Source organism: Gigantopelta aegis, chromosome 10 (genome assembly GCF_016097555.1).
Source record: "Gigantopelta aegis isolate Gae_Host chromosome 10, Gae_host_genome, whole genome shotgun sequence".
NCBI lineage: Eukaryota > Metazoa > Mollusca > Gastropoda > Neomphalida > Peltospiridae > Gigantopelta > Gigantopelta aegis.
The window spans coordinates 54,839,239-54,865,708 of record NC_054708.1 but is presented as its reverse complement, the minus strand read 5'-3'; the positions used below and the strand labels follow the sequence as shown (position 1 = coordinate 54,865,708).

Here is a 26,470-nt window from a genome sequence, read left to right as displayed (position 1 = left end):
AGTAAACATGCTAGAAGTGGTCACAGTGAACATACTAGAAGTGGTCACAGTAAACATGCTAAATGTGGTCTCAGTAAACATAGTAGACGTGGTCACAGTAAACATGCTAGAAGTGGTCACAGTGAACATAGAAGTGGTCACAGTAAACATGCTAGAAGTGGTCTCAGTAAACATACTAGAAGTGGTCACAGTAAACATGCTAGAAGTGGTCACAGTAAACATGCTAGAAGTGGTCACAGTGAACATACTAGAAGTGGTCACAGTAAACATGCTAAATGTGGTCTCAGTAAACATAGTAGAAGTGTTCACAGAGTGGTCACAGTAAACATACTAGAAGTGGTCACAGTAAACATACTAGAAGTGGTCACAGTAAACATACTAGAAGTGGTCACAGTAAACATACCAGAAGTGGTCTCAGTAAACATACTAGAAGTGGTCACAGTAAACATACTAGACGTGGTCTCGATAAACATACAAAAGTCATCTCAGTAACATACTACAAGTGGTCACAGTAAACATACTAGAAGTGGTCACAGTAAACATACTAGAAGTGGTCACAGTAAACATACTAGAAGTGGTCACAGAGTGGTCACAGTAAACATACTAGAAGTGGTCACAGTAAACATGCTAGAAGTGGTCACAGTAAACATGCTAGAAGTGGTCACAGTAAACATGCTAGAAGTGGTCTCAGTAAACATGCTAGAAGTGGTCTCAGAGTGGTCACAGTAAACATGTTAGAAGTGGTCACAGTAAACATACTAGAAGTGGTCACAGTAAACATGCTAGAAGTGGTGACAGTAAACATACTAGAAGTGGTCACAGTAAACATACTAGAAGTCGTCTCAGTAACCATACTAGAAGTCGTCTCAGTAAACATACAAAAGTCATCTCAGTGAACATATACTAGAAGTGGTCACAGTAAACATACTAGAAATCGTCACCATAAACATACTAGAAGTGGTCACAGTAAACATACTAGAAGTGGTCACAGTAAACATACTAGAAGTGGTCTCAGTAAACATACTAGAAGTGGTCTCAGTAAACATACTAGAAGTGGTCTCAGTAAACATACTAGAAGTGGTCACAGTATACATGCTTAGAAGTCATCACCATAAACATACTAGAAGTGGTCACAGTAAACATACTAGAAGTGGTCTCAATAAACATAATAGAAGTGGTCTCATTAGAAGTGGTCACTGTTATTTAACGACGCCGCTAGAGCACATTGATTTTTTATCTTATCATCGGCTATTGGATGTCAAACATATGGTCATTCTGACACTGTTTTTAGAGGAAACCCACTGTCGCCACATAGGCTACTCTTTTTACGACAGGCAGCAAGGGATCTTTTATTTGTGCTTCCCACAAGCAGGATAGCACAAACCATGGCCTTTGTTGAACCAGTTATGGATCACTGGTCGGTGCAAGTGGTTTACACCTACCCATTGTGGTCTCAGTAAACATGCTAGAAGTGGTCACAGTAAACATAATAGAAGTGGTTTCAGTAAGCATACTAGAAGTGGTCTCAGTAAACATACCAGAAGCTGCGATTTCAACTGGGTTTTTTTTAGTTTATTTGTATTTTTATTACTGAAAATAATAAACCTAAAATTTAATGCTTGTTATATCATCAAATATCTTGACAATATAACCAGATCAGTTTTATCCATTTATTACAAACACAAAAGAGGATGATCCCAAATTCAGTTTTTTTGTAAATTGTAAGAAAACAGTCTTTATGGTTTGACACAAGCAATTGCTCTCGCTAGCAAAACACAATTTCTGTGTGAGCAAAAAACTGCTTGCCTCATCACAAACCAATGTTGCTCATTTCTTGAATTCAAAATGACTGTGAATAACATTGAGAACAATTGTTCACCTATATAATTTCTGGACAGCAGGTTATTGCTCACCATAAATTTTTAAACCACAAGGATTTAAGAAGTGTACCTGCAAGTCGAAAGGTTTGTCTGTTCCACTCTTCATGACATTGGGGAAAAAAATGGAGCCACCTGGGTTACCATGGTCCTCAGGATCAGCTGTAACATGAAATGTATCAACAGTCGGCTCGATCTGTTGAACCGTCAGAGATATCTCATCTGATTGGACGTTCACTGGTCCTTCTATTATCGACTGGACAGATCCCAACATACAGTCACTAACGGCCTCTAGAACATCCAATACAGGCTTGTTTTTAGCCTCTATCTGGAAATATTCAAATGGATTCAAAATAAACTATCACAGATTGGCTGAGAGAGGTTAAAAATTGGGCAACTTACAATTTTTGTATGGCTCAAATACCTTTACTAACTCCAAGCAGATTGAAGAAAAAAACCTGTTTTCTTCCTATTACATGTTAAGAAAAAAATATTTAAAAATAGGATATGTGCATGTACATATCTATAGGCAGAACATTTTAGTTTTTTTTCAATTTTGGAAATTAATTTATGGCATTGAAAATGGATCACCATGAAGCCAAAGTGATATATTTTATATATTTTTCTAGAGTTTAAAACATTTTTTTTAGTGAATGAGGGTTAAAATTAGGCTTGGTCAGGTAGCTGGAAACAAACCATATTTTTATTTTCACCATATGGTGTAGTTTATAAGTTAAAGAGGAAAAGCAGTACAGACACAGCTAGCAGGGTACAAATGGTGCAGTTTATAAGTTAAAGAGAAAAAGCAGTACAGACACAGCTAGCAGGGTACAAATGATGCAGTTTATAAGTTAAAGAGGAAAAGCAGTACACACACAGCTAGCAGGGTACAAATGATGCAGTTTATAAGTTAAAGAGGAAACGCAGTACAGACACAGCTAGCAGGGTACACATGATGCAGTTTATAAGTTAAAGAGGAAAAGCAGTACACACACAGCTAGCAGGGTACAAATGATGCAGTTTATAAGTTAAAGAGGAAAAGCAGTACAGACACAGCTAGCAGGGTACAAATGATACAGCTGTACTCTTTTACCAATTTTCCCCAATTAGTTTTCAATCAATGAAAAATTCTAACACAACTAATGAATTAATTAATGAAGTGATGCAGCTGTTTTAACAGTGAATGATGAGTGCTTGTCATCAGAGCTATAACTATTCCATTGGCAGACTTGTCAACTGTTTTAACGGTGAATGATGAGTGCCTGTCATCAGAGCTATATCTATTCCATTGACAGACTTGTCAACTGTTTTAACGGTGAATGATGAGTGCTTGTCAGCAGAGCTATATCTATTCCATTGGCAGACTTGTCAGCTGTTTTAACGGTGAATGATGAGTGCTTGTCATCAGAGCTATATCTATTCCATTGGCAGACTTGTCAACTGTTTTAACGGTGAATGATGAGTGCTTGTCATCAGAGCTATATCTATTCCATTGGCAGACTTGTCAGCTGTTTTAACAGTGAATGATGAGTGCTTGTCATCAGAGCTATATCTATTCCATTGACAGACTTGTCAGCTGTTTTAACAGTGAATGATGAGTGCTTGTCATCAGAGCTATATCTATTCCATTGACAGACTTGTCAGCTGTTTTAACAGTGAATGATGAGTGCTTGTCATCAGAGCTATAACTATTCCATTGGCAGACTTGTCAGCTGTTTTAACAGTGAATGATGAGTGCTTGTCATCAGAGCTATAACTATTCCATTGACAGACTTGTCAGCTGTTTTAACAGTGAATGATGAGTGCTTGTCATCAGAGCTATATCTATTCCATTGCACTCTCTCTGATTTATTAAACTAGTCTCAGTGGCAGTCCTCTTTGTGGTAGAGCAAAGTAAAGGATCTCCTCTGGAGTGACTGTACTTATATATAGATGAGGCACTACATAGAGATTCATGGAATCAACCATTTTTCTGTATTGTGCAGTGATACAGCCTTGATCGCGGATGAGTTTTGTCATTCAGATTTAATTCAGTCGGTGAATGGAATACGTTCCTCAATGAGAAACTGCTGTAAACATTTACACGCTTGTTCATCTGTGATCAGTACAATTGTTTTTAAATCAATTGTAAACATAAGATTTGAAAGTATTGTTGACATACAGGTTAAAACAGCTGTCTAAACTAACCATATCTCCACCCCAACTCTTATTGGTTTTGTCTACCAATGAAGAGTACCTCCCAAACAAAACAAATGTTACATGTATAAAGTAACAAACATATTTAATGGTTTCAATACATACAGGTATCCAGAAATCAAAGAATATGGCATTACCACCATGCAAGTCAATTAGGGAACACCAAGAACTGTTGAGATTGATGCCAGGTCATTACATGACATTACCATTTCATAAACGCAATCAAACAAAATTAGTCAAGATACAGTCTCAGATTCAACTGACTTGTGTTTTATGTAGGAGCAAGACTGGACATGAACACATCACTTCTGTGCTCCTGGCAACATCTGCAGTGATTGCAGTGGGAGTCAAGATTCAACTGACTTGTGTTTTATATTGTAGCAAGACTGGACATGAACACATCACTTCTGAGCTCCTGGCAACATCTGCAGTGATTGCGGTGGGAATCAAAATTCAACTGACTTGTGTTTTATATCGTAGCAAGACTGGACATGAACACATCACTTCTGAGCTCCTGGCAACATCTGCAGTGATTGCGGTGGGAATCAAGATTCAAATGACTTGTGTTTTATATCGTAGCAAGACTGGACATGAACACATCACTTCTGTGCTCCTGGCAACATCTGCAGTGATTGTGGTGGGAATCAAGATTCAACTGACTTGTGTTTTATGTAGGAGCAAGAGGACATGAACACATCACTTCTGTACTCCTGGCAACATCTGCAGTGATTGTAGTGGGAATCAAGATTCAAATGACTTGTGTTTTATATCGTAGCAAGACTAGACATGAACACATCACTTCTGTGCTCCTGGCAACATCTGCAGTGATTGCGGTGGGAATCAAGATTCAACTGACTTGTGTTTTATATCGTAGCAAGACTGGACCTGAACACATCACTTCTGTGCTCCTGGCAACATCTGCAGTGATTGCGGTGGGAATCAAGATTCAACTGACTTGTGTTTTATATCGTAGCAAGACTGGACCTGAACACATCACTTCTGTACTCCTGGCAACATCTGCAGTGATTGCAGTGGGAATCAAGATTCAACTGACTTGTGTGTGTGTTCTGATCAAAGCAACAGAGATGTGGTGGAGTCACACACACACACACACACACACACACACACACACACACACACACACACACACACACACACACAGTCAGTGTCATTATTGTTAATTGCTTGTAAACAAATATCTCCATAATTAGACAAAAACCTAAATAAGATATTCACTCAAATATTAGTTACCAGTGTTTATGGGTCATTGCTATTTCGATTTGCTAAATTAGTGGTCACTTATCACAGTTTGGTATGAACATACAGTGTACTTATTAAACTGCAGATAATAGGATACATTTGGCTGAAAAGGAAACTAAAATGTTGTTATACAAAGGTGAAAGTAGAAATAAGTACATGTATAAAACGTCATATTGGTTACTGAGGACAGATCACTAAGGTTGAAGACAATTTTCACACCATTGTTTTCACTTTGTAAAAACTTCAAATGACGTCATTTGGCATCTTCCTACAATAACAGTAAACTAGGTGTATACCTGTTCCATTTTTAAAACGTTAAATACAAAACTGCTATTGGAATTTTTGTTAGTAAACTATTACTAATACACTTAACTGTGATTGCAGAAAATAATAATAATAATAACACACACACACACACACACACACACACACACACACACACACACACACACACACTTCTCTTAAGCAGTCACACAAGGGAGTACTAAGAGTGGCCACTAATTACAGGTTGCCACATATAGTCTTTATAATATTCTTTGTTTTTTGTTTTACCGTCTGTACTGCTAATTAATGGATGTGTGCTTCACAGTTGATTATAAATCAACTTTTCATGTTTCCTCCATTAGAAAAAATGCAACTGTAATGTTTTGAATTAACCGTTCTCAACAAGTTTACTTTTTTTCCATTTAATTAATTCCTACTTCATGCTGTGTATTGTCAGGGTAAGGGTAAGTAAGTAAATCTACATAATATGTGAAGCATAGCCTGCTGAGAAGCAATTAGATGCTTTCCAGAATCATACTTTCTTAATTGATATACAGTTGAGATGTCGGGACTGAAGGGTACTAGTATTCCTGAAGGTGTGAAGATCGTTTTTACCTGCACCTTATCGCTTTTGTTAAAATATCATTTATTGGCTGCGTTAGACAGGTGACTGCTTATGACAAGTGCATTTACATAATAAATCATTTGGGAGGTGACCGCTGATTACATTTACTGTGGCCACTTAATACAGGTATTTAGCGATTTTGATTTTGATTTAGGTGCCACTGGCTGCGTTAGACATGTGACCACTTATTACAGGTGCATTTACATTATAAATCATTTGGGAGGGAAAACATGGCTGATTACAAGTGGCCGTTAGGACAGGTTTGACTGTGTATATATATTCACATTCAGACCTCAATCAATTACAATGTTCATCTCATTGCAAGGTACCAGAGAGAGGCGATCAAGCCAATACCACACAACTTTGACAATGACAACTTTGGGAAGACTGGAGTTGCCATCACATGGCGCTGCCAGGGGATCTTCAGACAGGGAATTCTGCTGTCGTCCATGGACAATCAGATACCTACATCTACGTAGTGAAGCACCTTAGCTAGTGAACAGACCATCAACCACACTACAGTTTCCCGGATCAGATCCAGTCACCAACCTTCTGAAAATCTTTTGCTTCCAGGTAAGGGCCGAGTCGGACTTTAAATCTTTTGGTCGTAGTTCAAAATGTCATGTTTATTTTTTTGTTTATAAATAGTCCAACTAACTTTATATTGGCAGCCAGTCTAAATTGCTCAAATCACCTTAAACTTTTTTGGCCGAATGCTCAAAGTTTATTTTTGGACTTAACGGGCATGTTCAAAACCTTCACGTTATATTATCAAGTTAAAATAGTACACCAGTACACCAATTAATATTAACTGAAGACTAAATAGCATTTAAATAATTAATGCATTGCAATTATTATTATAAACAACAAATACACGTACGTATAAATATGCACATTTTAAAATATATTAAACAAGGCACATTCACTGTCTGTCTAATCATTCCTTGGTCAAAGATATATCTACGATTAGTACCTATACTTCATGAACAAAATATCATCAAAATAGAAGGCTTGATTGTTCGAAGTTTATTCTTTAATTGACGCTTATTTTCAAAAACAATACACATCTACAAATTTAGCAGACATTGGTAACTCGGACAGCATGTGACACTTACCAACTCATGACGAGATCAAGGATTCTAAGTGGCTATGTGTGCTGCAGTATCTGTGATTATGTAATGTTGTTGTAAAGAGGTTTTTTCAGATGTCGGATGCACATTTGTTCCTAATTTACTCTGTTGATGTCGGAAAATGTGAATTCCAGTGTAATGAACATAATAACATTGAAGAATGTTTGTTCCCGATAATCGGATGGTGTAAATGTCATAGTAATGACATTTGACTGTATATATAATATTCAAAATAAGTAGGAGATATTCAAATATAACACAATATAATAGAGATATATTAATTTTTATTGCAATATTAATTAATGGTAAAACACAAGCACTCATGTGACAAGGGATTGGCATTAAAGATTATAGCCAGATAGTGATGTAGGTGTAGAGGAGACACAAATAGGGAAGAGGGGTGGTGCTTGTCAATTTGACATTTTCAATATTTGTACTTATAGTAACAGTTAAAACCCCGCGGTTCGCCAAGCATGCACGAATCCAACATGGCATGCTTCTTATTAAACATCCAATAACATTTTGGAGGATCCTGTCCTATTCCTCTTGGAGAGCAGTGCCTAATTCATCCAAGTTAGTTGGATGATGTTGACATTCTTGGAGACATCGTCTGATGTCCCACATGTGCTCAATGGGTGAAAGGTCTGGGCTTAGGGCTGGCCACGGTAGTGTAGTGATGTTCAGTTGCTGCAGATATGCAGTGACCAGTAGACCCCGGCCTGATGTTCGAAGGGCACAACGATCGGTGCAACAATGTTGTCACTGTAGTACTTCCCAGTGACCCTCCCATGAACAATATACTATTGGGTTCTGGCAGTCATGGTGATTCCACCCTATGGCATAACGGACCCTCCTTCAAATCGGTCATAAGGACAGACATTGACGTTGGTGTAGCGTTGATTGGAACGTCGCCAGACACACTGTCGTTGATCATGAAAGTCGAGTGAGAATCTGAAAACATTATTCGAGTCCAATGCCTGTTAGCCCAATGTCTACGATGTATACACCATTGACGTGGGGTAACGTAGCGTCGACATGTGTGGATGTTACTTCTGTGCACTGCAGGGATTTACCTGCTTTTTCTGATATGGGGGTCCTGGGACTGACCTTTTTCTTTTCGGAGGGTCCTAACCTGAAAACAAAAGGGTCCCAAAACCAAACAAACGACAGAGAACTGCAGACAATGAATCACGTGTATAATGTATGTTTCATTAAAGCAGACAACGAATCACGTGTATAATGTATGTTTCATTAAAGCAGACAATGAATCACGTGTATAATGTATGTTTCATTAAAGAAGACAACGAATCACATGTATAATGTATGTTTCATTAAAGAAAACTATATTTAACAAGCTTTGTTGTTGCTTTTCCTACATTTTATTGTAAATCAGTGAACTTGTATCTTTCAACTTCATAGCATAATGTTGGTACTGTGAATAGCACTAAATGCCTTTGCTGCTTTGATAAAGTTAAACTGTGACCCACCAGTTTAATAAACATCAGCCTGTTGAGTCTTTCTGGGCTTATATGCTTCAAACTTTGCCCTTTATTGAATTCTGGACTGAAAAGCCTCTCTCGCAAGTCACAGAAGACACTGGTAAGATCAATGCTACTTTGGCAAGAAGTGTGAAGTCGGGATACTGATTGTGGAAATCGCTGATTAAAAGCTTTAAGAAGTTTTCAAATGTGAGAGACCTGTACAATTTTGCTAAATGTTTGGACAGCAGGATATGTGCAGTAACCCTGTCCTTGTTCACAAGATCAGCATAAAAATTGCATAATGTTGACAGCTGCTCTGTGCCATAATGCACTAGACTTGACGCATCAGGGTATCTGGAGGGTTGACAACATCAAAACACTCAAGCAAGTTTAGAATGCCAGTTGGAAACCTATTGGCCAAATTGTTAATAACTTTGTCGATGTAGAAGTTCCTGATTTTGGAGAATCTCTGTCTGAGGGATTCATTGTCAGTGACTTCTACATCTTTGTACTTTGATTTTTGCCCAGCTACTGTTACACCTAGAATAGTCAACACTTCATCCACTTTCACTGAACCATGTGCCATAGCACTTAGGGTCTCTTTTGTACAACAAACACTATGTCTAATATGAGACAAATTTACATAATCTTTCTGAAACGTCACACTTATCACACCAATAGTATTATGGGGCAATAACTGGACATTATCATTTTTACTGCTGCTTCAACAGATAATGAATCAGAGTAATATTTGTATAAACTATGAATCATACTATGATAGTTTTCACAATAATCTACCTCTTTACCAGCTTGTGATACCGCTATATATATATATATATATATATATATATATATATATATATATATATATATATATATATATTATATAGGTTCAACCTATGTGCAACACAATGCACTTGCACTAGATAGTTTTCACAATAATCGATCTCTTTACCATCTTGTGATACTGCTATATATATATTATATAGGTTCAACCTTTGTGCAACACAATCCACTTGTACTAGATGCTTGTTCCTTTTCTTTAGCTAAGCACCCAAACCATTTAACCTGCCAGTCATGACCGACGCACCGTCATTTCCTAGACAAATTGTCGTCACAAATGTTTTTGCATTTGAGAAAAGATAACAGATATATACTCTCTGGGTTTTTTTCAACAGCTACATTGTATGTTATAGGTTTCATTACCAAGAAAGGCCACGCACAATTCACCTGTGTCAAGATAACAGATATATACTCTCTGGTTTTTTTTTTCAACAGCTATGTTATAGGTTTCGTCTAGCATTACTCCAATATGGGGGCGGGATTTAGCTCAGTAGGTTGAGTGCTCGCTTGAGGTGACTGCATCGCAAGATCGAACCACCTTGGTGGATCCATTCTAACTGACTAGCTGCGATTTTCTACGACCTATATTCCATAGTGTTGTGTGTATATATATATATATATATATATATATATATATATATATATATATATATATATATATATATATATATAAACACACACACACACACCAACTATCAGTATTATAGAGAGCAATCAATATAAATACACATCATGCAGTCCAGTGTCATTGTCAGGCAATGTGTAATGGACACAATTTTACACGTATATATATACGATACGCTAATCACCAGCAAATAATAACTATTTAGTGGACAAGCGCCATGATAACCAATGTTTTGCTCACATAGTTGCCAGGATGGATCCTTGAAATAGTCTGCGACGTAGGAACATGCTAATAATTTGAGAAATGTCAATATGCATTAAGGCTGGTCCGGCCAATCTGTCTTTTCACAAGGCATACCACCATGCGAGTCGGACTTCCGTAGCCACAAGTACTTTCTTAACCACTCTGTATTGAGACTGGAATGCACTGAAATCGGTTTCGGTGGTTACATGATCCGTGGACCTACCTCATTACAGTCATCATCAGATGACTTCTTTGTAAAGTTGCCACCAAAACATTTCCGCAAGTGAACCTCTTTATTCGTGGCTATGTCCCTGTGGCATTTTTTTCAATACATACAACCCCTCTAGAAAATAATGATTGCTTTCGGGAAATCAATGTCGGTATTCGTCGTGTATTCTTTCAAAATTAACATTTAATTTTGATCTGTATAATTATTTGAAACATTTCTTGCAAGCTAAATGACACTCACAATAACGCGTTGTTTATGAATCGTGCTACTTGTTTGTCAATGCAATCAGAACATTTAACCAATTTGTTTTATTCAACCGGGTTCAGTTAAGTTTTAGTGTATCCTATATGCAAGTTTTGTGCGTCCGGTAAATCCCTGATGCAGTCTGTTACGAATAATCACTGTAACGCTAGTTGTAACATGGAGTTCAATTGCAATTTGATAGGCTGGTTGACCTCGATACCTCAACGTGTATGAAGCGGTTCTGAACCAGAGTTGTGTCCCTTGGCTGTCCTGAACGGGGATGATCATCCACATTTCTGGTCTGTCGATATCCGGCCCACAATTGGCTAATGACTGATTGTGATACATTAAGTCTATGGGCCACAATTCGCTGGGTGGTGCCAACTTGGAGCATCTTAATAAAGTTTTGATATTTGCAATTAATACGCATGTGTTTGTTTATAGATCAATGTGTACCAATGGAAGCACAATAACTTGAGTAAATGACTAGCTGCGATTTTCTGTACTGCTAGCCCTGAGACTTTCCTGACAATGTTGAAAAGTTACACAATGTTGTAAAGAATGTGATAGCAAGGTTATGATTTTGTGTTCCAGTAACAAACAAGAAAGAATATTGTCAGTGTGCACAGAACATACACACGAAATAAGCGTTCAGTTTCATATCACACCCTTCGCACGTGCTACGTCACATCACATGCTTCGGGATCAAAACAATCAGTGCGGGTTTTTTCATGCTCTTTGAGTGGGAACATTAACACACATTGTGCACTTATTTTGAGTTTTATCTCTCATTTCATTCTATAATTATTGATATTTGAAATGGAATATCCCCTACTTATTTTTAAGTGTATATATTATTGTTATTATTATGATTTACAAAATATGAAATTACAGTAATTTTGTTTAATTTATCGTGTAAAAACCAATTATGATATTGAGGGAATTGTCTGTCATCGACCATAGTATATAGTAAAACATAAAATCAAATCAATTGTGGAGGTAAAAATAGCCAAGTTAAATACAATATGCGAATATCAAACCTGTTTGTATTCTGTGTCTTCTTTCACTTGCTTGTCCATCAGAGTTACCAGTGCATTGCATTGTATCCTTTTTGACAAACAAAAAGACAAAATTAATTTTAAGAATAAAATGACAGGTACTAGTATTCAAATTCAAAGATAGGTAAATCTAAGGCCCTTATTATGTGATTTGATTTAAATCCAAATTCTCTTCCTCAGCAAACTATTTAAAATGCCTGATAGTGAAAGAGTGGTGGGGGAGGGGGGGAGAGAGAAGAGATCATTTAAATCAAAAAACAAAAAAACACAAAAAAAATCGAGCTTAAAAACAATGTTCAGTCCAGGGAAATTAAAGTTTATTTAACGACACCACTAAAGCACACTCATCGGCTATTGGTTGTCAACCTTTGAACAGTTGTAGTGCACTGGTTGTAACAAGAACAAATCCAATGAGACATTAACTAAATTCTAAATGACCTTCCTCTTGTTCTGACGTTACCTTGAATTAAAATACTATATCTTTCTGAAAACTGCCATGCCAAACAAAAGTCATATATTAAACAATTGAAGAGTTAAAGGCAATTATTATCTTTAAACCAACATTAATGCAGATTAACGATATTTCAGCTACATGCATCGCAAAATATTCCCACTATAAAAATAATGTATGGAAATAATTTGTTTAGTGGTGCCTGAAAAATGACCTATGTCAATCAATTTGAGCTTCTCAAAAATGAAACTGTGCCTGTCAACCAAATGTTGAAATGATGTTACGGTTGTCCTTTATTAATAATGTACTATTACATATACCTGTAGAAATAATGTTCATGATCTAATGAAGCCCATCTAAACATTACACACAATATGGTCCAAATTGAGCACAATGTAAAAAGTATGGTTTCCATGCATTTGGATTGAGGTAAAAGTCTGTGTTGCATTCTGTTCACTATTATATATATAATTGTATATATATATATATGTGTGTGTGTGTGTGTGTGTGTGTATATACTCTTAAAAAAAGTAGACGAACCATAAATATTAAAACATACGTTTTGACCATAGACATCCTAGTAAAGAACATTCTGGACCCATATTCACAAAACATCTGTTTATCAGCACACCGAAACACATTCCATAGTTTGCACATGCATCACGCAGTTGCTCTGTACACGTGCGTGGGGTGTCATTCTCGATTTTGACAATTTCCAGGAAGGTCGATTAATCACTGTGGAACATTATATCTGTCAATCATTTTCATTATGTTGATCATACAATTGTTATTGTTTTTAGTCATTTTTATTGTTTGAAGTTGCGATTTAATGATAAAAAACGTCAACTTTCAAATTTCACTTCTGACCCCAATCTTCCTTCAAGATTTTTGGTGGTCATAAAACCTACTGTAATACTGAACTACCGGTTGTAATGTTTGCCCAATTAATTCTGTATTATCATATAACCATTCCCCACAGCTAATATACCTTACAATTTTGGCAATTGTAAATTTTATTACAGTTCCCCTACTTTTTTTGAAGAGTATATACACAACTACAATCAAATGTGGATAAAATAATTTACTTGGATTGGGGGTGGAACGTTTTATTCATAATCAAACAAGTTGATGTTTCATCAGACTTTCTGATATGCTGCAATTTCATTTGGAAATGAAATACAGTTCAATTGTTTATATCTTTCCACAAAGCCAAGTTGGAATATTCATTTGGTTAAATATACATTATATATACTGGCACTGATATTCTAAGTAAGATAGTGTGTTTAATAGGTGATTTAATTTGATAAAAGAGGTCAATTACTCAAAAGCATCTTACAACAGCAACAGTTTCGGGACAATCCCTTTAAAAGCTGGGATGAAACCATGCATCCCATCTGCATATTCAGATTTCAATGACTATGCCACAGATATCACAATATGCCTCATAGCAAGTCACTGGAGCAAATGGTGTGAAGAGAAAAAATATGGTGTTGCTAAATAATAAAATAATAATAATAATAAAAACAATATATATATGCTGAACAAAAAAAGAAACTTCCGATTTGTACATATAGTATTTGTTGTGTTAAAGAATTCATTGTGTAATGAAATTATATAGGTAGTATTAGCCTTGAGCTGTATTAATATCAGGATTCATGAATTTTATCGATTATTTTTGCACTGTTAATCGTCGACAACGTGAAATTCAATTTGCATGTGCATGCATGGTTCGACATGTCCCGTGTAGTATTTGGTCAATTTGTTTTACTTGTCTTACTGACACTGTTGTCAAGTGAACTAAAACGCTTCAAAACTTTTAGTATGCCAAGAATACCCAATAATTTACGCGAACGAGCGATTGGCATGCTTGATGCTGGCATGTTCGGAGTTCTAGTCGAGCAATACGAAATCTTCGCGTAAGATTGCGAACGACAGGAAGCACTAACGACTTGCCACGCCGTAGACATCCACGTGTTACAACGCGTGGTCAAGACTGCTATATCATGAACACGCATTTGCACAATTGATTCCAAACTGCCACTGCTACTGCTGCTAACACACCTGGGCTTCATAATAACCGAATCAGTGGGCAAACTGTTCATAATTGTCTGCAGGAGAACGGTTTACATGCACGACGTCCTTACGTCGGATGCATTTTAACGCAATGTCGTCTAAATCGTCTTAATCGGGCAGGTGTACACACTCATTGGATACGTCAACGCTGGAATACCGTTCTTTTTTCGGATGAATCCAGATTTTCTTTACAACGTGGTGATGGCAAGGTGTGCATCTGCCGTAGGAGAAATGAATGCTATGCTGACTGTTGTGTTCTTGAACGAGATTGTTTCGGGGGTGGGGGTTCTGTCATGGTCTGGGCAGCCATTTTTCATGGTTATCATTCACCACTAGTCGTCATTGATGGCAATTTAAATGCTCAACGTTACCGCGATCACATTCTCGCTCATCACGTCATTCCTCTGTTCCATAACGACGCCAACATCTCGATTTTTCAGCATGATAATGCCACCTCTCATACAGCTAGAGACACTGTAAATTTTCTTAGGACAAATAACATTGATTTCAATGATGACTGGCCCGCTAAAAGTCCTGATCTCAAACCCATCGAGCATGTCTGGGATAGTCTGGACAGACGATTGAGGCGTCGTCCCAACCCACCCGCTAACGTCAACGAACTTCGTCAAGCGCTCATTCAGGAATCGAACAATATTCCACAGGCAGAAATCAACACTTTAGTCAATTCTATGCGCCTGCGATGCACTGCAGTGGTCAATTCAAGAGGTGGTCATACCCGTTATTTGTAATATTTATTTATTTATTTTCATTTATCTATTCATTATTATTATTATTATTATTATTATTTGAGTACTGCACGGACAATATTACGCTATTCATATACGATAGGTACCTGCGGAAGTTTCTTATTTTGTTCAGTATATATGAAACTGGTCAAAAGTGAAAAAAAGAGGGAAAAAATAGGAATTTTATCAAAAAGAGGGCTAAATAGGGACTCCTAAAAAAAATAGGAATAAATAGGAAAAAGTAGAATACTTGACGGCCTGTTATTAAATTTTTTTAGGAGGGGATGGTTATTTTTTTATTTATTATTATTTTGTTTTTAAATTTGTGTACTGTCCGTGGTCAGAGTGTATTTATTTTCTCTTTGAGATAATCTCTAAGCAGCTGATAATTTGTAATATTTATTTATTTATTTTCATTTATCTATTCATTACTATTATTATTATTATTATTATTATTTGAGTACTGCACGGGCAATATTACGCTATTCATATACGATAGGTACCTGTGGAAAACATACACAAAAGAGTCCACTAGATTCATATTCAATCCCCCCCCCCCCCCCCAAATCTACAAGTATGGTGGGTATGATCAGGAACAGGAAATAGGTCTGATACCCACATTAACACAAGCTTTGCTATATAAAATCTAATATAGGAATCATAGTCACAACTGTGTCATACTGAACTGATTTTGAATTACATTTTTTATTTCCAACAGATTAATTGATCCCATATATAATCTGCATAACTGAATTATCTGGCTCTGTTTACACTACCCTCTGCTCTTCCTTGGTCATACATACCTACAATGTATCTTAGAATGGGTGTTATATATAGTACACTATTCAGACCATCAGTTGCTAAACATTTTTAATTGCATACAGCGCACCACTAGCTAGAGCAAGAAATGATGGCCATGCACTGCATTTGGCATTATTCAAGGTCAGTGCAATAGCAATTGCATCGAGATACAAATTTGTATATGACTTTCTGTTACAGAGGCAATGTACCCACATGCGTGCATATCTGATGTTCTAAGCTGTAATCTTTTGCATGTCTAACGTTCTAAGCTGTATTCTTTTGTAATGTTTTGTAGCATCAGCAACTTGTAGAAATATGAACGTGTGTTTTCTCTTTGGTACATGGTGATGAATACTTTACATTAGCAGCCCCGTCTTCTCTATAAGTATCACCAAACATTTCGTTGGCTACTCTTTCACTTAATAATACAGTGAACACTTTTTCTTGTTATACAGGAAGTCAAGGAACATTTTCCAATCCCCAAATATGTATTCCTTTGCACTTGTGTTTATTTGCATTGAGGCTAGCTCGACTTTCTACATATGAAAAATAATGTCAAACATATCAACTGCATTTTTATGTAGAATATCAACCTAGATGCATAATCATGAAATATGTTTGGGAATAGCTGCACCATTTTCGTGCTTATATCCAATTAAGATTCAAGCACGCTGTCCTGGACACACACCTCAACTATCTGGGATGTCTGTTCAGGACAGTGGGTTAGTTGTTAGTTGGTTAGTGAGAGAGAAGAGGGTGTAGTGGCCTTACACCTACCCACTGAGCCCTTAAGAACTCTCTCTGGGTTGGAGCCGGTACCGGGCTGTGAACCTTGTACCTACCAGCATGTAGTCCGATGACTTAACCACTGCACCATCGAGGCCGGTACATACAACAATTTCAATAAAGCACCTGGGATTGATTTTTCCACTAAATCTTACCATAGTCAAGTGATAGTGGTGGATGGAATTATTGATTCTCAAAGAAAAGGAAGTGTTCCAAGTCCATGACAAGTTCCTGACAGGCAATGTGAATAAGTTGCTGTCATATTTTACCAGCTGCTCTTGTGCCTGTGGAATTTTGAAAACTATTGGCTTCTTTGTAAGATCAACTTGTCACATACATTTGTAGTATCCCCATGTTTTACAAGTGTTCAGTCACAACATTAAAAGATACTATGTATAAATCTAGTAAGCTAGTGTGTGGAAGAGCCATTGCAGGTGTGCGAGAGCATCCACATGGTAGAATGGTATATCATGAATGTATCTGAGATCAGCACCAAACTCATTGTCACAAACTTTGGTCTCTGTTTCTCTTCAAAGTAATTTCTGTGAGATTCTTTAAAAAAATATTTACATTGATTATAAGTTGCATATAGTGCTGTTTATAGAGTGAAGAAGCAATCTACCGATGGGCATGAGCTGTTGTCGTACTGTGGGCTGTTTTTAAAAAGTTCCTGCTGAGATAATTTCATCTAGGACTTGTGTCACTATCCAGCCACTTTCTTCCAGAAGGGGCATCACTTTTAATAGTGACACCTTGATATGTAGACCACTCATCATAATAACAACATTCTTCTGCCTATGCATGTGGCCACTTCTACTGGGTGTATTTTAAACTACTGCTTAATATGTGGAATAACAGCAACATGTTAAAGATTAAGATACCGTATGGCTGTAAGAATATCCATATTGTTCATATCAAATGTATTCCTTCTGAAACTGATAGAGTACAATTAGTTGGTTGGCAGGCCTGCAACGGATTTACTAAACTTGCTGAAAGCTGTGTGTGTGTTTGTTTAATTTCAGTATCATCAATGGACGCATACTAAATATGTTGTGGACTGCTAATGTCCCAGCAGGATCCCAGTTGTGTTTTTCACTTTGGTTGTATAGTGGAGACAAGCAAATTGTTTAAAAACTATTGTTGGTAACCCATACCTAGCAGATCTAGTCCAATCGAAATAAGTATGTCAGCTAGTTTGATGATGTTTTTCAGTATACATACGAGGTGTGGCAAAAAAGAAATGAGACTAATCGTTTAGCTTAGGCACCACCCACTATATGATCAAACTGCTTTTATGTTGTTTTATTACGGTCTTTCCTGGTTCCAAAAAGTGCTCAAGTGCTTGTTTCGGGTAAATATTAATTGTGTTACGTTCATTTTGATAAGACGTGTGTCATCGCCCTCGTCAGAAAATGAGTGAAAGAAATTTGGAACAGAGCATTAACATTAAATTTTTAGCTAAATCAAACAAAACTGTGACTGAAACATACAGTATGTCAAAAAAATGTTATGGTGATCAGACAATGTCTCGTGCTCGGGTATTTCAGTGGCATAAAAGATTTTTGGATGGTCGAGAAGATGTGCATGATGACCAAAAATCAGGTCGACCAAAAACCAACAAAACTGATGAAAACATTTAAAAAATTCAAAAGCTAGTTTGTGGTGATGGCCGTTTAACAATTAGAATGATGGCTGAAATGCTTAGCATGAACAAGGAATCGATTCAGAAGATTTTAATTGAAGATTTGTCCATGAGAAAGGTGTGTGCAAAGATGGTGTCAAAACATCTAACGAATGAACAAAAACAGAAAAGAGTGGGCATTTGCACTGATCTTCTTGAGCGAAATGAACAAGAGGCAAACCTTCTAGACAGTGTTATTACAGGGGATGAGTCATGGGTGTTCCAGTATGACCCGGAAACTAAAAGACAAAGCCTCCAGTGGACAACGATAACATCTCCTCGACCGAAAAAGGCAAGAATGTCCCGTTCCAAAGTGAAGACGATGTTAATTGTTTTTGGACATTAAAGGTATTGTGCACCATGAATATCTTTCACCAGAGCAAATGATCAACCAGCTCTTTTACAAAGATGTTCTAGAGCATTTAAGGAAAAAGGTTCGTCGAAAAAGACCAAATCTGTGGTCCAACAAGTGGATTCTTCATCACGACTGCTCCTTCTCATTCGGCGCTATCGGTGAAACAGTTTTTGGCACAGAAGCAAATCACAACAATGGAACACCCACCCTATTCGCCAGATCTTTCCCCATGTGACTTTTTTCTGTTCCCAAAACTTAAATGTTTCATGAAAGGAACCCATTTTGACAATGTGGAAGCCATAAAGAGACGTACGACAGAACAGTTGAAGGGCATCCCTGAAGATTTTTTCCAAAAATGTTTTGCTGCATGGAAGAAAAGAATAGAAAAGTGCATAACAGCCAATGGGGATTATTTTGAAGGAGATAATCTTTGATTTTTTCAGTTTTTAAATAATAAATGATTTATTGACATAGTCTCGTTTCTTTTTTGCCATACCTCGTATGCACCACATAAATGTGGTGTTGGCTAGTGTTGGGAATCGGTTGTAATTTCATCATCAATCATCGTTTGTAATCGGTTAGCACTAATCGATCAACTTTCGATTATACAATCGGTTAGAATGTATAGGGACTTGTAGAGGGACGGACAAAGTCGGAACTATGCACCTATGTTTAAAATATAGGGACTTGTAGAGGGACGGACAAAGTCGGAACTATGCACCTATGTTTAAAATATAGGGACTTGTAGAGGGACGGACAAAGTCGGAACTATGCACCTGTTTAAAATATAGGGACTTGTAGAGGGACGGACAAAGTCGGAACTATGCACCTATGTTTAAAATATAGGGACTTGTAGAGGGACGGACAAAGTCGGAACTATGCACCTATGTTTAAAATATAGGGACTTGTAGAGGGACGGACAAAGTCGGAACTATGCACCTATGTTTAAAATATATATGTGTATATATTTCATCATCATGATGATCATCTAAAACGTCTGAAGTAGTAATTTGTACTTTTAAGTGTTCTTACATTTCCAAATCATCTTTTACATGACTGAGATGTGAATTTTGTTATATTTTTTTATTATATGGTTGGGGTTGGGTACTCACTATGAGTATAAGGTAGTTCATAACTTATTTTAGTAGACAAATTGTCCATGGACCAATTATTCGCTTTTTAATTTTATCGGCTCGACATGTTTTGATTTAGTTTGCTGTCACCGTATGTGGTTGTGCACCGCTCTTTAATCAAGCTAATTTTTGTTTCATACTTAGATAGGCCTAATAATTTATATTTTCTTGGTCCCAATTGTGAATGAAGGATAAGAATGTTTTAATGTAACAGATATATACATTTGATTTGTCGCTAAAAGTACTTTATTTAACCATCTACATAATTACCATAACTCACTTATTACTGATATTTTGTAAAACTAATTGAATTATGTCAACGGTCCATAATTCGGACAAAAATAATGGCTATTTGGAGAGCAGAAGTGGGGCGTATTATTTTGAGTCACATGACGGGCATTCCCGAATAACCAGTGTCAAAACGATTTATCAAGCTCATTTAACGAGAACGCTTTACCGTCCTCTGCGACGTAGGGTAAATATATATAAAAAATAACAATGAAAATAAGTTAATAAAAATTAATAAAGACATGTACTGAATGATAATAAGCTTATACATTAATTTATTTTAGTAACAGAAGCATGTTAAACATCAACAATCCCAACTGGTTAGGCCTTTGCATCTATAGGTAAATTTATCGTTAGTCATATGCAAAAAACTCTAAACATCATAATCACAAACATCTTCATTTTCCACCTTGTCAAATATATTTTATGCAAAATATGCCATAACAGCCGACTTGGGATAGGAATTGTTACATTTTAAAAGAATACTCTGAACTAGACGGTGTTTATATACGATGTGACTATATATATATATATATATATATAGGACGGCCGTGTATATAGCCTCCGCTAACGAGGGCTGGCTATATTCACAGCAAAAATGTATTATGGGGGGGGGGGGGGGGGGTGGGTATATGAATCTATGAATAGCGTAACATTGCCCCTACAGTACTAACAAAAATTAATTATAATAATTATTATTATTTTTTTTTTACAAATTATCAGCTGCTAAGGGTAGATTATCTGAAAGAGAAACTAACTTCAGACAGTACACAAACTAATAACAGGGCTTGAACTTAATAATTTTCTCTGATTGCAATTTTGAGGTTCCTTACGTAAATGTTTTAAAAAGTTAATTTTACCGCAAATAAATATGACTAAAAGGTTATTTTGCTGTATTTAGTCATATTTCAAAAGCGCAAAATTTCAAGGGGCAATAAAACTCAAAATACATATTTTTATACCAGTAACACTGAGAACACTCTCGGGTCCCCCTCTAAATTTATGTAATGTTTCTGTAGCAACCACCCCCACCCACCCCACCGCGACGTGATTTTACCAACATTATAATACATGTAATAATAATAATAACAACAACATTATTATTATTATTATTATTATTATTATTATTAGTCTATTATACTACCTTTTTGGGGTGGATGGGGCGGTGTTTTATCGGGGGTGGGGGGGTGGGGGTGGTCTATAAAAATGCACAATTAACGTGCATGCATACACGCACAAACGGCAGGCTTAACTTGTCCCTGCACGTAGAACAACTGGATTCAACTGGGTTAAGTAATAATTAAGCCAACATTTGGACAGCAAAACATGCGACAGTATATACATGTAAGCCCCTATACTGTTTTGTTTTGTTGTTTGTTTTTTGGGTTTTTTGTTTTTGGTTTTTGGTTTTTTTTTACACTGTACATTAAACCGAATGACCACTTTGCAAATCAGTCAAAATAATTTGCAAACGTTTTTATGAAAAACGACTGGTTGGTCGTATGCCACATTTGTGATGCTGGAAAACATGTTATCCTTTTTCGAACCAAGCACTATAGTGTAATTGTAACCATCTAGACTCTCTCCTCTGCTAAATTCCATGCACCTGATAATAATAATAATAATAATAATAATAAATGGTGAGTTCATGTTCCGTCTGTTTATTATTTTATTTCAGCGTATTCGCTGTTATTTTTGTCATGAAATAATATATTTTTAAAAATTATTTTATTATATAGCTGGCCCTCATTTGCCAAGTCTCGGCGGTCATTTATATAAAATTCTAAAATACATTATACGGTTGTCGTATATACAGCCTCATCACTACGAGTTTGTTTTGCCGTATTTTTATAACTTTTCACCAGAAGACTTCCAAATTTTAAAAATGAATCATGTCATGGAATTCCCTCGATCATAGTTCAATTAAAATGTTTTAGATCATACAATAACTAGGTTTGATATTCCAAATGAATGTAATTTCCATTTATAATCCATATTTACAGAAATAAGGCCCACTAAATTCGTGATTGAGCACCTTTAACCAGTCACACAAGGGAGTAGATAAAAGTGGCCACTTAAGACAGGTGGCCGCTGATTACAGCTTGCCACACATAGTCTTTAAAAATCTGTTGTTTCTTGTTTTACCGTCTGTACCGCTTCGCAGTTGACTATAAGGGTGTATACTACCAAATCAAATCCCATAGACGACACTAGTACCATATGTGGCATATATATATATTGCATACAGTTTTGTACAAATGCAATATATCATAGTAAACAACAAAATGTTTTTAAATAAAACTGATATTTACTGTCAGTTGGGTGTGTGTACTCAGGTATATATGTAGACAACAAAAATACAGTGCCTCTACTCCTTTAAAGAATTCCATTAAAACACATGCACTTGACTGACCCCTAGATTATGAGGACCTCAACAGACACATCAAAGAAATATCAGTATTAAAGACATAGACTGTCTAAGGAAGGACAAATCTACATGACTGTACCTGTGTGAAGTAATGACTTAATGTCCTAAACTTTAGTGTTGGGAGGAAATCCTGTATGCTGGGTGTTGGTATCTTTAAGTCACCAGGCATGGGAATTTCAAATCCATTGGTCATGCTGATTTTCACAATGGACCATCAAAACCATTGGCAGCTACCAAGATTTCTGACTATATTTTATTTAGTCTACTGTAGTTGGAGGTTTTAATATTTGTGATATCTGGAATTATTATCCAGCTTTGACATAATATATAATTATTATTTATTTTTATTACTGAAAAAAACCCCACCCTATTTTTAAATGACATAATTACCCGGACATCTATTTTCTTGCATTATTTTCTAATCCAGATGAATACAATATGTATATTGGATGTATTACTACAATCTGTAATCCAGCATTTTATTTAATATTGGGTAATAAAGCTTTAACAATAAAATAAATGATCAAATATTGGCGTAATATAGTCAACTCATTGATTGACAAAGCTAAAACAAACTACCTGTGAAATGCTGTTAAAGAAAACACATCAAACCCAGCTGCCATTCACAAAATTCTTCGAAATCTTAATCCCAAAGATAACACTTCCATAGCCTCAGTTAAGGATGACAGCAACCACCAAGTAATAAACAAACAAAACATATGTAATCACTTTAATCATTATTTTATCAATGTAATTGAACAAGCAAAATCAACCATTACGCCTTCCAATAACAACACCTTTTAAACAATTATCAGATTTTGTTGATAGTAAAATACCAAGTACTGTCAAGTTCACCATTTCACTAGTCTCAAGTGCATTTGTATTTGAACAACTGCAGAACTGTGATGTAAAGAAATCAATGGGATTGGATGACACTTTGTTAAATTGGCTGCACCTGTTATAACCCCATCACTTGTAATCATCATCATCAACAACAGCTTAACATCAGGGATATTTCCTGAGCAATGGAAACATGCAAAAATAACTCCGTTATTTAAAACTGGGGATAGACAAAAGTGAGAAAACTTTAGACCAATTTCTATATTGCCAATAATGTCTAAAATAATGGAAAAACATGTGCATAAAGCATTGTCTGAATTCTTTGAAGAATACAAACTCCTTTATGAATACCAATCTGGATTTAGAACCAAACATTCCTGTGAAACAGCTTTACTTACAATTATTTTAAGCACTATTCAAATAATAATTAACTTTAAAATATACCTTTGTTGTTGATTTTGATGTGTTTGTTAAAATAATTATGTATTATTGAGTTATTACTGACTCCAGTTTCTTATCAAATTGATTTAAATATTATTTAAATATTCATAATATGTGCTATTGTTTCTCATGCTATACATATTACATGTATGTTGATGTTGTTTCTTTGAAAGTATGTATGTATAATATCATGTATAGATTAGAGAGAGCCTCATGGGAGACCAGTCACCTTGTACTGAATGTGTTTACCATCTGAAAATAAAGAATTTTGATTATTATTTATTTTTATACTGTTCTATTGTTAGTGGGTCTAGTTTAATCTTACTTAAGTTTAACAAAGCATCCCACAACATTCTAGGGGATATATGATAATTATACAAACTAGTAGTTTTAAATTTTTCAAAGTCTGCTAATAATAAAGTATCTGTTTTAACATACTGATGATGGTAATACAAACTAGTAGTTTTAAAGTTTTCAAAGTCTGCTAATAATAAAGTATCTGTTTTAACATACTGATGATAGTAATACAAACTAGTAGTTTTAAAGTTTTCAAAGTCTGCTAATAATAAAGTATCTGTTTTAACATACTGATGATAGTAATACAAGCTAGTAGTTTTAAAGTTTTCAAAGTCTGCTAATAATAAAGTATCTGTTTTAACATACTGATGATAGTAATACAAACTAGTAGTTTTAAAGTTTTCAAAGTCTGCTAATAATAAAGTATCTGTTTTAACATACTGATGATGGTAATACAAACTAGTAGTTTTCAATTTTTCAAACACGTCTTCTAATAATAAAGTATCTGTTTTAACATATTGATCATGGTAATCTCCTAAATGTTTATATTTAGAAGTGTCCCATACATTTTGAACATGTTCATAATCTTCCTCGCTTATACCTTTATTTGTTAAACTACTATAGAATTCTTCTATTGGAGGAAGTTGTTCTTTAAACTTATCCCAGCTGTCCATATAATCGTATGGGTAAATTCCTAGTTTAAACTCTTGGTCTGTAAAAAACATTTTTATTATTGGAAGGTCATCTCACCCTTTTACCAACTTATCTAATGATGTATCTAAAAACAACCTCATAGCTATTGATAAACCTAATTCTTCCTATAGTCAGAATATGTATATTTTTGCATGTTATTTGGAATAACAGTTAATTTACGTTCGTAGCTACCTATAGTTCGCATAATAAGGTGCGAATCGTAACCTCTTAAATTACAACAAAACAAAACGGAATAGGACATGGATCAATTCTTAACTTTAAATTACAGCTGTTGTGTGCTACACCTCGGTATTTACCAGCAGTGAGGCAATAGTCCTTTACCCTATATTTGGGGCCATTCTAATGTTACTTGTGCCATTAAAATGTATACATTAGGATACAAGAAAGATATTAAAACTGATATTTGGTTGTCTTTGTGACATTTAGGGGTAATTTTAGGTTCAAAACCATGAACATTTTCCCTGAATAATAACATTTAATCCACTGCCTTTTAAAATGAATCATATATGAAAGCTATATATCTTCAAAACACTTTAGATATCATTAGGGGACCCTAACCATTCATTTTGTTTTCAACTGTTAGGATCCCCTAGTGATATCTAAAGTGTTTGAAGATATATAACTTTCATATATATCTCACTTTAAAAGGCAATATATTAAATGTTAGGCCTAAAGATCAGGTACCTTTTATAAGAGTTGATAAAAATGTATATATACTGAAGCGGCCCCTGGCCAGCTTTAGCTCTTTGTATTCGATGTAGTTTAACGTGTTGATTTATCACGTTTAAACACTTTTATTCTAATTATGAACTATTAAGGATGTTTCGTTGGAATATAAGGAACGACGGAACGTATAAAAGTATTAAAATGTGAATACTGTTCTCTATATAATAAAATATAATAGAAGTTATAGTGTTCACAACGATTTATACTTAAATATCTTATTTCTTTATCTACCCAGAATCTTTTTGTATTATTACTAAATTATCTTTGGCATTCTTTACACTTGTAAAGGCATGTAAATTGTAAGCCGATTTAAAGTGTTGTTAACTATACATTTTTGGTTTTGTTTATAGGTTATTTGACATTGGCTATATAAAGAATAAACTATTCTTGTCTTTACCAATTTAAAGAGAACAGCATCTCCACATTGAATTGTAGACTATAAATTAAGAAATATGAAATAATTCTATAATTAAAATTAAAGATGGGTTTTAATTGTGAATTTTAACTATTTCCGGGTTTGGCATTTTGACGTCGCCTGCCGATTGTGTAATCGGAGGAACTCGGAAAATAATGACGTAATGTTAGCCGACGTCATGTAACATGACGTCATTTACCCGGGTTGGGGGTATATAAGAC

At 35.6% G+C, this 26,470-nt stretch overlaps 1 protein-coding gene across 1 annotated transcript in view; it reads right to left on the bottom strand.

The window, feature by feature from the left end:
- The window catches only part of LOC121383698 (polycystic kidney disease protein 1-like 2), a 142,603-nt gene that overhangs the window by 41,642 nt on the left and 74,491 nt on the right, over positions 1-26,470 (bottom strand). The window contains exons 8-9 of the mRNA XM_041513792.1: positions 12,057-12,123; positions 1,951-2,205 (exon numbers count right to left, since the gene is read on the bottom strand). Coding sequence (XP_041369726.1) covers positions 1,951-2,205; positions 12,057-12,123 — 322 coding nt within the window. The remainder of the gene's footprint in view (positions 1-1,950; positions 2,206-12,056; positions 12,124-26,470) is intronic.